The sequence below is a fragment of the Myxine glutinosa genome, chromosome 11, assembly GCF_964187855.1.
Source record: "Myxine glutinosa chromosome 11, kmMyxGlut1.1, whole genome shotgun sequence".
Classification (NCBI taxonomy): domain Eukaryota; kingdom Metazoa; phylum Chordata; class Myxini; order Myxiniformes; family Myxinidae; genus Myxine; species Myxine glutinosa.
Genome location: NC_136271.1, coordinates 75012543 through 75026079, shown reverse-complemented (window position 1 = coordinate 75026079; position 13537 = coordinate 75012543). Strand labels below are relative to the sequence as shown.

Sequence of the window (13537 nt, the reverse complement as noted above, 5' to 3'; positions counted from 1 at the left end):
ATGCTTTCTCCAGATCAACAAACCCAAGAAACAACTTCTTCCTCGTATCCATGTACTTTTCCTGCAACTGCCTTGCAATAAAAAGCGCGTATGTCGTTCCTCTTCCTGGCATAAATCCAAACTGCATTTCGTCGATATTCACCTTCTCCCTTATCCTCCTCTCCAACACCCTTTCCAATACCTTCATTCCATGCTCCAATAACTTATCGCTCGATATGAGCCACAGTCCAGAGGGTCACCTTTCCCCTTGTAGAGAGGGACGAGGGTACTCAGTTCCCAATCCACTGGAATGCGGCCTTTTCACCACCAGATTACAGATCTCTGTCATTCTCTTCACACCCCAACTTCCCGCTGCCTTTAACATATCTCCCACAACTACCGTCGGCCCTCCCACTTTTCTACTCTTCATTGCTTTTATTGCTTCCTCAATTTCCTTCTCAGTTATCTTCTCTGCTGGTCCTAAAACTGGGTTACTCTCTATGTTGCCATCCCATTCAATCTCTGCATTCAACAACATTTCCATATATCTCTTCCATCTTCCTTTTATTCCATCTGGATCCACAACGATTTGTCCCACTTCATCCTTCAAGCAACTCACCCCATCATATCACACCTCTCTTTCGCCATCTGCTTTGCAATCCCGAATACCGCTATCTGACCCTCTTCCGAATGCAAGCGTTCTCCGAACATTTTCCTACATGCCTCCTGCGCCTTTGCTCCCTCTTTCTTTGCAGCCTTCTTGGCTGCCTTATAACGTTCATGCTCTGCCTTTTCTGCCCCGTACCCTTCACCTTCTGCCACTCCTTGAACTTCTTCCTCTTCTCGTCAATCCTCTTTCCAACTTCATCATCCCACCACCATGTTTCCGAGTCCCTCGGTGATCCTTTTGTCCATCCACATACCTCACCAACAACTCCCAACAGACTATCTTTCATTGACTTCCAACCACTTTCAAGCTCAACCACATCATCCTCCACCATACTCAGCCTCTCTTTCAATGCCTCCCTCACCGTCGCCTCTTTCAACCTCCACACCTTCATTCTCAGTTGGTACTTCATCCGTCGAGCTGTCCTCACACCTTTCACCCTTATGTCGCAGACAACCAACTGGTGCTGTGAAACAGCCTCCTCCCTCGGGATCACCTTTGTGTCCCGGAGGTGCCCCCTATCTCGCCTACGCACCATCAGGTAGTCAACGGTTGTCGTCGACCCACCTGACGTGTACGTAACAAGCTTATTATCCTCTTTCTGGAACTGAGTATTACAAATCGACAAACCAGCTACATCAGCAAACTCAAAAAACCTTTCACCTTCTCCATTCCTCACACCATATCCGTAACCCCCATTAACTCCCTCAAAACCGTCTATTCTCCTTCCCACATGTCCATTTAGGTCTCCTCCTACCACAACAACTTCCTCATCTTTCACATTTTCCATCAGCTTCTCTGTTGCACACCAGAACTTGTCCTGCTCTTCATCGCTCCGACCGACCTGCGGAGCATATCCCGCGCTATGACGTTCACCAATGATGACCTTTCCAATCATCATTTTCACCATCATCAACCTTTCACTCACTCTAGTCACACTCACCACACTGTCTACAAACTCCTCAGAAAACAGGACACCAACACCATTCACGCCCCCCGGGCACCCTTGCCACACAAACTTGTATTTTTGTCCCTGCCTACCCTTCACCATTCTCACACCACTTCCCTTCCATCTCGTCTCCTGCACACAACATATGTCCAGTCTTATTCTGACCAATACTTCCACCACTTCTCCTGATCTCCCTGTCATTGTCCCTACATTCCATTTCCCAAACCTCAGAAACCGATCTCCACGTGGGGCATCAGACGTTTCGTCGTCATAAATGGAATGATTTCCACCCTTGCTTCGATCGGGTTCCCCACCTTGATTTTGACGAGAGGGAGTGAGGACCCCCACGGGGTACTTTGGGCTGTACCCTGCCCATATGTAGTTGTAATTGTCATGGTTCCCTTTTTGAGGCAATGTTTTATGGCCGTATGCCCTTCTTGACACCAACCCTTTTAGTTGCCTCTTACGACACACAGGGATACGGTGTACCTATTCTAAACCGGGGTACACACCGGATTGTTCATTGACAGAAAATGATTCTGCTTTTTCAGGTTTATTTGTGGTTGTTTGCATTGACCTTATCTCAATGCAAGGCAATGACCATCCTGCATTGCTCACTATTCAGTACCATATTGTTTAATCTGAGCTGGAAAGTGATTGACAGTGTAAACCTTGCTCGTTATATGCCGTCCTTCCTTGTAGCTCACTCAGGTCAAGGTTCAGGTGCCAACCACGCCAACGCAGTCAATAGTTTGTTCCGCCCCATTGGTGGTGGCCACACTCAGCAGCAAGGGAACCAACAGCAGCAGGCTGGAGGCACACTCACCTCAAGTCCTTTCTACAGCAGCTCTTCGCTGGGTGCTGTCTCGCAGGCGAATTCCCTTTTCTCCCAGGGTGGTGGCTCCTTTGGCTTTGGAACGGCATGTTCGCTTAGTGCAGGGATTGGCTCTGGCCTTTCAGCTTTCGCCTCAGCTGCTGGTGAGCACTTGTGCTGTCGAACCTGTGTGTATCTCTACATTTCCACTTGTGATTCTCTCTGTTGATGTTCAGATGCCATTATTTTTTTAATGCGGAGATATCCAGGTGGTGTGAAACTTATCCTCTGTGTTTTGTTTGGCTATGATGACAAAGTTGTTCTGTCTGTATAGCAAGTTGATGATACAGAATATGACTCCTTGGACTGAGCCAAGCTATTATATGCCTGGTGCTTGTGCACTTGTTAAGGAATTAGGTTTTTTTTTGTTTTTTTTTTGTTTTTTTTTGGTGTACTGAATCGAGGCTCGTGAAAGAGCTAACATTTATTTCACAAACAAATCAACCAGACAAACAAAATATATAAAAAGAGGGAGCGGAAGACAAGATGGGGAGAGAATAGTTAGGCAGTTAAGAGGAAGCATTGTTCATTTTTTCAGGAAAGCACCAAATTTTGCACAGATGTAGTATGGACCTATACAATTGTTTTCCTGAGGGGCGCCCAAAAATTCAGAACCCCTGGTGACCGCCATATTGAATTTCAACATGACCACCCTCTGTGACCTATTTCCCTCAATAACTTCTATACTATGAGCGATAACACCACAGTTCCAGTGTCTTACCCCATGTTTTCATGGTCTCTGAATCCAATGGGATCAATTGCATAAAGATTGGCATCCATCATCTTTAATTTCAAGATTCTATGAATTCAGCAAAAAACTTCTATGAATATGGCCAGAACATTTTCATCCCATACTTTGAAGGTCAACTGCGAGACACCAGCCGTGTAGACATTGTATGGGACACCTATCATCCAGACAGCCTAAAATCTGCCACACGTCAAGAGAGGGGGTCTGGATCGCGCCATCGCATTCTACCTGCAACGAAGACACCAGGGAACTGGAAAAGTTTCTTGTGGAATGATGAAAACAAGGAGGAGTTGTTCAGATTCTTATCGCATATGGTGGTGGATGGTTTGAAAGGAAAGGAGATCTATGCAACTATTGGTGACAGCGTGCTAACATCGCAACCAGATGCCGACATCAAGAACCTGAGCCCATGTACACAAGAAGAAGCGGATACAAGAGTCCTTTTACATGTCCTGGATGCCGTGAAAAAGGGGAGAAAACGTGTATTGATTCGAACTGTAGATTCTGATATTGTGGTCTTGGCAATAGCACACTACTTTACCTACCAGTCACACGGTGTGGAGGAACTCTGGATTGCCATTGGCACTGGTAAAAGCTAACGCTACCTTGCCATCCATAAAATTGCCACCGGCCTTGGCCGCAGGAAGTCCGAGTCTTTGCCATTATTTCATGCCTTCACTGGCTGCGACACAGTGTCATTTTTTGCCCAAATTGGGAAAAAGACAGCCTGGAAGGCTTGGGAGGCATACCCCAGCATCACGCAGACCTTTCATGCTCTCGCTTATAGGCCATCTGTGGACGCTATTACTATGGACTACAGAGCATAGAAAGATATGTTGCCATCCTCTATGACCGGACTACCGAGATAAAGACAGTGAATGATATGCGCCGACACTTGTTCACGAAGAAGGCAAGAACAATTGATCACATTCCCCCAACAGCAGACGCCTTTGAACAACACCTAAAACGTGCATGTTTTCAGGCTGGACACGTATGGAGTCAGGCACTTGTGCCCTACCCAGAACTTCCATCACCAGCTGATTGGGGCTGGATGAAAACAGGGACTTCTTGGACACCAATTTGGACCACAATACCACTGATACAGGAGGCATGTTCAGAGCTTACAAGCTGCCATTGTAAGTCGGCCTGTAAAGGCAACTGTAAATGCTCCAGGGCAAATCTGCCCTGCACATCACTGTGTGACTGCGATGGACAGTGCTTGTAGTACTACGCGTCTGTGCGAGAGCCTCCACCTTTCAAGTGCCCACAATATTTTAAGTTAAAACTGCAACTGTGTGTAACTTTGATTAATTAATACCATTCCATTGTTATCAGAGACCAATAAAACAATGTGTATCACTTGGAATTGAAATTTTACCTAAAATACTATGAGAGATTCAAGGAAAATGGAAACACCATGGCGGCCATCTTGAAAATAAAGATGATAGATGCCAATCTTTATGCAATTGATCCCATTGGATTCAGAGACCATGAAAACATGGGGTAAGACACTGGAACTGTGGTGTTATCGCTCATAGTATAGAAGTTATTGAGGGAAATAGGTTTCAGAGGGCGGTCATGTTGAAATTAAATATGGCGGCCACCAGGGGTTCTGAATTTTTGGGTGCCCCTCAGGAAAACAATTGTATAGGTCCATACTACATCTGTGCCAAATTTGGTGCTTTCCTGAAAAAATGAACGATACGCCCTATTTTTCGGTCTTAACTGCCAAAGTAGAAGGGGAAGCACACAAACGCAACTTTTGAGAGCAGGGAGATGTGTGGGAGGGAGAGGGCTTGGGGGCAGGAGGTGTGGGTGTGGGTGGGGGGGGGGGGGGGGGAGGTGGGAGAAGTATAAAACACCAAGGACTTCCAGGACAGAAGTTGGTATTTCAAAAAAGTGGATTTGGGGTGAAATTAGCGGGGGTAGAAAAGATCAAGGTTTTGGATGGGGGAAGATAAGAGATGCTGGTGAACAGCTGTTTTAAAGACCTGGAGGGTGGAGTGGGATTGAAGAGAGTGAGGGAGTTTGTTCCAGAGGCGGGAGAAAATATAAATGAAGGAGTGAAGGTGAGCAGAGAGTCTTGATTTTGGCAGTTTAATCATAAGAGGGTTGCAGGCAGATCTTGTGCAACCTGTAGGAATATTTGGGGGACAGAGCCCAGAGAGAGCTGGGGGGAAAGGCCAGAGAGGAGTCAGTAGAAGACGGAAAGACCACCAACCTGCTTGCGGTGAGTGAGGTAAAGGCCCTTGGAGTTAGCTTCATCGCGGGAGATTCCAATGATTCTGAACGCTTTGGTTTCAACAGCTAGGCTAGGTGTGAGGCAGGAGCACCAGCCCAGAGGGGAGAGCAGTATTCCATTGAGCTGCAGATTTAAGCCTTGTATGTGGTGAGGAGCTCAGGTGTGCCAAGGAAGGACTTCGCATGACGGAGGATGCCCAGTTGGCGACTGGCTTTGGAGGCCAGATTTGAAATGTGGTTTTCCCAGGAAAGATCATGGCAGATAGTGAGACCCAAAAGCTTGAGTGACAGAACTTCTTGGAGAGGATTATTCAGAAAGTGGATGGGAGGGTTGTCCAGTCGGTCTTTTCGGAGAGACATCGTAAGAGTGTGAGATTTGTCAGGATTGAAAGACATGTTCCACTTGTTTGCCCAGTCTGTGATTTTGTCCAGGTCTGCAGAGAGTGAGGAGGCTGCAGACTGCCGATCTGAGGGATGAGGAATGGAGCGACAGAGAGTAGAGTCATCAGCAAAGAGATAGAGAGGATTTTCAAGAGAGTCAGAGAGATCATTGATGAAGACCAGAAAAACTACAGGGCCCAGAACACTGCCTTGGGGAACTCCAGCCTGAACAGGAAGAGGAGATGAGAGAAACCCATTCAGGGCCACACGTTGACCGACTAGAGAGGAAGTCCGCCAGCCATGTGTGGAGATTTCCATGGATACCAAAGGAGGAGAGTTTGGTGAGCAGAGCGGGGTGCCAGACCGTATCGAAGGCACGTGATATGTCAAGGGAGACAGCTCTAATTTCCTGTTTGGCATTGAGGACCTCCATCCATTGTTGAGACAGTAAAAGCAGCATGTGCAGCGTAGAGTGACCAGGTCTGAAACCAAATTGATGATCAGAGATCAAGCCATTGGAGAAGAGGTAAGATTTCATATCTGAAGCAATGATGGATTCCATGACTTTGCTGATAATTGGGAGAAGGCTGATTGGTTTGTAGTTGCTAGGATCTGTTTTTGCACCTTTTTTGTGCAGAGCGGTGATGTAGGCTGATTTCCAAGCAGATGGCAGATGACCTTGAGCAAAAGAGAGGGTGAAGAGAACAGAGAGAGGGAGTGAAAGAGCGGAAGAACAGGATTTTAGGACCCGTGCGCTGATGCCGTCAGGTCCAGTTGCAGAATCAGAGGCGAGGGTTGACAGAAACTTTTCCACCTTGTCAGGAGGAAAGGACACAGAGTTCAGGAGCAGCTGGGTACGACTGGGTACGGTGGGTACAGAGAGGGATGGGTTTGGGACACAAGATTTAGAGGCAAACACAGAGTTGAGGCATTCAGCTTTTTCACGTGCGGAGTCAGCCGTGTAGCCGTTTGAGGTGAGGGAGGGGATGGAGAGGGAACAAACACCAGAAACAGATTTGACCAGACGCCACCAAGATTTGGAAGAGGGAGACAGATAAGAGAGTTCGGTCTTGAGAACGGAGAGATATTGTTTCCTGGCTCTCCTGAGGGTGGACACACACTTGTTTCGGGCTTTGTGAAAGGAAATGAGATTTCCTTCCGTTGGATTTGCTTTCCAGGAGACGAAAGCAAGTTGTTTCTGGGCAACAGCCTCACCACAAGAATCCGTGTACCATGGACGTGAGGAAGGGTATGACAACTGAAGACGAGATGGGATAAATCTGTGCATGAGAGAGAGCAATTTACTTTGGAAGAATTCCCAGGATGATTTGATGTCAGAGGCGGTAGAGATGGGAGACCAGTCCAGATGATTGATGGCTGCTTGAAGACCGTGCCAGTTGGCCTGAGTGAAATGCCAGACTCGTCGACGCTGAGGAGGCTCTCTGAGAATGGTGAGAGAGCTGTCCACTTTAACAAGCACATGATCAGATGAGCCGATTGGAGCAGAAGAAGAAGAGCAGCAGACATTTTAAGGGAAGTTAGTCATAATCAAGTCCAGAAGAGAAGATGCTCCGTTGACTGAGATCCGGGTCAGGAAATTGACAGATTGTGTCAGTCCCAGTGAGTCGCAGAAGTCCTTTGCTGAAGAGCCATGGCTGGTGAGAGAGGTACCCACACCCAGCCAACTGGCATGGTGACAATTGAAATCACCACATATGAGGAAGAGAGAGTTGGGATGGGTAGATAGAAGTTGGTCCATATTATCAGACAGCGAGATGTAGATGGAGTCATCACTGTTTGGTGGACGGTACAACACACATATGAACAAAAGGTGGGAGCGAAGGGGAAGCCGTAGCCAAAGGTATTCCTGTGGGTGAGGTGGAGAGAGGGCAGTGCAGGGCGAGTGAGGAAGAGTTTTTTATAAAGATAGCAACCCCACCTCCAGGACGAGGTTCAGGTCTATCATACCGGAGGAGGGAGTAACCTGGGAGAGATACCAAGGAATCAGAGACATCATGAAGGAGGAAAGTTTCTGTTAAGCAGATCACGTCTGGTTTGTCAGAAGCAACCTGTATGGAGAGATCAGTCAAGTTTGAGCGAAGGCCCCGGATGTTTGAGGTCCATACCGTTAATGAAGAGGAAGGGGGAGCATCGGATACAGAAAACGGGGGGGGGGGGGGGGTGGGTGGGGGCGGGGAGGGGTAGGGTAAGATGTGGAAGAGGAGGAAGGGGTAGGGAGAGCTGTTGAAGGTGTGTCAGAGATTTCAGAATAGCTTCGAGAAAGGGAAGAATGGGGCGGACAAAAGGTTTGATGGTGATTGGGTGAGGCACAGTGAGGTGTTATTTGAGGAGGGGGAAGAGCGAGGCAGAAGGTTGGGGGAGATGAAGGTGAAAGTTGGAACGGGGAAGAAGCGGGGAGGACGCTTTGAGGAGGAGAGGTGAGAGGGGAGTCTAGGAGGGGAGGAGCGAGAGAGAGTCTCGGAGGGGTGGGGGTGTGGGGGGAGTTTAGGAGGGAAGGGGTAAGGGCGGAGATTTGAAAGGGATGGGTGATGGGGAAGATTTGGAGGGGAGGGGCAAGGGGGAAGATTTGGAGGGGCAAGGGGGAAGATTTTAAAGAGATGGGTGATGGGGAAGATTTGGAGGGGAGGGACAAGGGGGTAGATTTGGAGGGGAGGGACAAGGGGGTAGATTTGGAGGGAGGGGTGATTGGGAAGTTTTGGAGGGGAGGGGTGATGGGGAAGATTTGGAGGGGAGGGGCAAGGGGGAAGATTTGAAAGGGATGGGTGATGGGGAAGATTTGGAGGGGAGGGGCAAGGGGGAATAAATAGAAAGAGATGGGTGATGTGGAAGATTTGGAGGGGAGGGGCAAGGGGGTAGATTTGGAGGGGAGTGGTGATGGGGAAGTTTTGGAGGGGAGTGGTGATGGGGAAGTTTTGGAGGGGAGGGGTGATGGGGAAGTTTTGGAGGGGAGGGGTGATGGGGAAGTTTTGGAGGGAAGGGGTGATGGGGAAGATTTGGAGGGGAGGGGTGAGATTGGATTTTGAAAAGTGAATGATTAATGGGAAACGAACATTTATTGCAAAATGAGTTTCTTGAGACCTTCGAGTCAAAAATACGTTTGAGGACGCTGAAGGAGGGGTGGAGTGCAGGAGAGTTTCGGGAATGTCGAAAAAAGGAACTGTAAGAGATGGAATTTTTTTTGGGAATGAATCGATTTGGTGAGCAAGTCGAAAGCATCCTTTTATAGAAGAAGAAGAAAAAGTTGTTATAATATACGACAGAATACAGTTCTTCAGGGGAAAGTTTAAACATTTTAAACAACGTGATCACGTGATCACGAACAACGTGATCGAAGAATGAACGAACAAATAAGAACAACGAATGAACGAATAAGAACAGAGAAGGAATTTTTTTAATTTTTTTTTGAGTTGAGATTTTAAACAAGGAAGTATGGGGTGAAAGACTGGGACAAAAACAGAGAACAAAAGTATTTGCAGCGCAATCGACGAACTGCTGAGAGAAAAACAAAGCCTCAAGGTCGGACACGGTAGCCTACTACCTCGGCCTCAGAATACGCGACACGAATTAACCGACGATTTTGCATACAGGTATGAAAAATTAACACCGATAATCTCACTAAAGACACACTATAGGTACACACACCGAAAGATAAATACAGTTTCGACAAAAAAAACGCAATTGTGAAAGATTACTTAACTTCGAAAGCGTGAGCGCATGGACAGCTTCGAAAAGACGTGACCTCCAATCTTGCGCATGCGCAAAAGTCAAAGTTCAACCAAACTGCACTACTTCCATGTACTTGATAATTTTTTTACAAAATCCAATTTTCATTTATTTGTCTTGTGTTTCACCAATTTTATTTTCTTCACCGAATTGTTATGAACATGTAACATTTTGAACATTTGAATTTTCAATTTTTTAGCATTAATATGCAATACCCATCTTGCTTTAAATAATGGTTTGCGTTGACCACATGTTGTTTTAGTTATGTTTGGAAGTCCTCATTTTCATTGGTTCTTTTGAGGTTTTCTTTTTTTTATACTTTTATCCTGCCTGGTTTTATTTGGTCTTGCCCAGGGAACTCGAGCATGACTGGTGGCACACGGCGAGACTCTCTTTCGGGTAGTCTGGATTATAAACGATCAGCTGGTGGCTTGACACCAATCAGTCAATCTTTCTACAATGGTTTGAGCTTCTCGTCATCGCCGGGGCCAATTGGTGTGCTGCCAGCCAATCACAACACAAGTCACTCGCTTACTCCACCACCATCGCTGTCCTCACATGGCTCGTCGAATAGCTTGAACCTTGGTGAGTCGGCTCTACCTGAGGCCCAGCCTTTTATACACGTTTTCAGTCTCCTTTTCTAATCAAACAGTAATGGCTCACCTTTAGGTCATGAAACTTTGTTATTTATCATTACCTATATGCAAAACGCTACTTATGCTGCAATAGTTGTTCCACCTTTTTGTTTTATTGTATTTTGAAGTCTGAATAGTCTAAAGCATTTTCATATTGCATTTTTGCAATTTAGTTTTCTTGATGCCAGCTTTTAATGTTGATTTAAACATCCTATCATCTGCCAGCTCATACTGTATATCATTCCATGAAAGGAAGCAATTAACAATTCTTACAATGTTTAGTTTTTGATCGATTGCCATGTTATGTTGTTTCGATAAAGTTCTTCACAAATCCACTGGCTATTGTAATGTATTCTGCACATGAGAAGCTATCCTTTAACATGTTTCACATAACCTAGACAAAACCAAGCTAACAGCTTTATTTCTGTATGGCCACTTGTGCAGGCCTTACAAATGGCATTGGGCGTTTCATCTCAGCTGCGCCGGGTGCTGAGGCTAAGTTCCGTAGCCTGGGTGCAACGTCAGCCCTTTTTGGTAGCTCCAGCAGCCAGTTGTTCCCCACACCACGTACAGCACGCTACAAGCCGGAGCTCATGCCTTCTGGCCGCAGCCGTCTCCTCGAAGACTTCCGCAATAACCGCTTTCCAAACCTACAGCTTCGGGACCTTAATGGACACATCGTGGAGTTTTCTCAGGATCAGCACGGTTCTCGGTGGGCTCATTTGCTTTGTTTTTTAACAAAAATAGAATTTATAAACCATCACATTTTGTTTTCATTTCTGTGATTTTTCTTTTTGTATGACATTACTATTAATTTTATTGTCCACCTCCCCGACCTTGTCCATCCACAACACTCGTCAAGGAGCTTCATGAGTTGTGGCTATGGCATTAGGGGTGGCACAAGGGGTTGTGTTTACTGGTATTTACTTGAGGCAGTATTGCAGTTGACTTGTTTCAGGGATCAATCGCAAGAGTGATGAATTATTATGCTAATAATAAATAATTGCAGTAGACAAAACCAGGCCATAAAGTTTGTTACCATTGGCAGGAACCTAAAGAATCTCAATAAAATCCTGACTACATTGTAATAAGTGTTACTAATCATGGGTGTTGGCTTAGCGGTTAGGGTGCCGGCTTGGGATCCGAGGATCCTGGGTTCGAATCCCGGTCGATCGCTGAATTAACGCCAGGGGGGTTGACTCAGCCTGTCATCCTTCTGAGGTCAGCAAATTGAGTACCAGCTTGCTGGGATGAATGATCACGGTGTGTACCCCGATTTAGAATAGGTACACCGTATCCCTGCGCATCGAAGAGCGTGACCAGGGGTTGGCGTCAGGAAGGGCATCCGGCCATAAAAACATTGCCTCAAACAGGGAACCATGATTGTCATGGGACCCGCAAGGCTAACCCCCGTGCTAGCGGGGAAAATGGCCTTAAAACGATCATTCATTCATTCATTCAATCATGGAATGTTATCCATAGCAAACCAACAAATGCTTTTCGACAATTTTCTCCTTATTTGAGAGGTTTGGTCTAATGATGGTATTCCTCCATATGGATCTACACATTGCATCAGTTTCATGCAAGCCCAAACATTGCATTTCTTTCTTAGCATTTTCAATCCATATGTTTTTAGGACTTCCTCTCGGCTCTGTTCCTTTTTCCACGACCTTTATTGTTTTCTTTCCAACCGCGGCTTCTGTACCTTCGTTGCACATGACTATATCAACCAAGTCTTCTCTTCCTAGGTTCTTCTTCGCTAGTATTGTTTTTTAATATATTTCTTATTTCTGAGCTCAGTAATCCATTAATCAATCATATCATTCTCATCTCGGTTCTTTCCATCATTTTTACATCCTCGATCTACATTGCCCACGTTTCACTTTGAAACATCAATACCGGTCTGATCGAGGCTTTATAAACTCAAACTTTTATTGCATGTAATGGAATGTTTCTGTGCTTCATAATCCACCAAGGATGTCTTCACTTATTCCAGGCTGACTTTGTTCTTGATATAATGGCTAATTCTGCTCCTCCTGATGCCTCTAGCATGTCTTCAAGATCGCAAACTTTTCAACTTTTCTAAATTAAATTCTGAACCAAGGAGCATTTCTTTTTGTTCTTTCAGCATTTTCTTGAAATGATTATTCCTCGCATCTTTTACGTATGAAAATCACACCTTTTCTTACCAAATCTCCAGTAATACCACTGCACCGCTTGTGGTATCATCTATAACATTGCCTGCATCTTACTATAATTCACCAAATGTCCGTCTGTCTGTCTGTCTGTCCGTCCGTCCGTTCCCAGGTACAGCAAAAACGGCTGAACCGATCACAACGAAATTTTGGGTGGGTAATCCTGGGACCCCCTGGAGTAAAATAGGCTATATTGTTTTTCCAATTTCAGCTTTGGTCTCCAGCATTTTCAGGTTTGGACACTCGCCTAACGTTATCGTCCCGGGCACCGCAAAAACGGCTGCACCGATCGCAACGATACACCTCCATGCCCGTGGAATTCCCATGGGTGACCCCACTAGTTGAATTGAATTCCTTCAAAAATGCTTTTCCTCACATTGAACAAGGCCACTGTCTGCTTTATTTCCTTTTTCCACCTTCGCCATTCACCGTAACCTTTGTTTTTATTCGTGTAGTTGCGTAAGACTTTTTGTGTACATCTTCGAGGCTCATGGAAAAGCTAGTACACTGAATGGACCATGATGTAACAGACAACTAGAACGACACTCTTCGACGTCACGACGTCGACCGATATGCCTCCGCTCACATTATTAAATCATTATAATACTTGTACCAAGTTTGATTTAAATCCACTAATGGGGTCGTGGGGTCGGTTCATCTAGTGGGGTCGGTTCAGCCATTTTTGCGGTAATCGGGAACGGACGGACAGACAGACGGACATTTGGTGAATTATAGTAAGATTCCAGATTATAGTAAGATTATAGTAAGATAGACTTCCAGTTCCTCGGGCGAGTGAGGCGTGCTTCGAGCTCTCCACGGCATCGAAGTTTGAGTGTTTTCCCATTGTTGTCTTTGTCAAATTTCCACTGGTTATTTTGCTGTGTACGTGTTATTGTGTGTTTCTAGCTGGTGTTGCTTTGTGGTTCGTGCAAACTTGTGTGTAGTTAATCGTTTTCTGAGTCGTACCTCGTGCGCGGCCTGGTGACTTGGGGCTTCCCTCCCCCCGTCGGTGTTTTGTCGGTTTGGGTTATTTCCTTCGCTGTATTGCTTGTTTCTTTTATTTTGTTTTCTCACCCTCACCTCACCTCCCTAGACAAATAATTCTATATTGATTCTTTCTCTCC

At 45.9% G+C, this 13537-nt stretch overlaps 1 protein-coding gene across 9 annotated transcripts in view; it reads left to right on the top strand.

Moving 5' to 3' along the window:
• The window catches only part of LOC137436785 (pumilio homolog 1), a 177324-nt gene that overhangs the window by 78710 nt on the left and 85077 nt on the right, over positions 1-13537 (top strand). For all 9 annotated transcript variants that reach the window (XM_068130880.2, XM_068130877.2, XM_068130881.2 and 6 more), the window contains 3 exons: positions 2298-2573; positions 9938-10168; positions 10663-10930. In XM_068130880.2, the coding sequence (XP_067986981.2) occupies positions 2298-2573; positions 9938-10168; positions 10663-10930 (775 nt within the window). The remainder of the gene's footprint in view (positions 1-2297; positions 2574-9937; positions 10169-10662; positions 10931-13537) is intronic.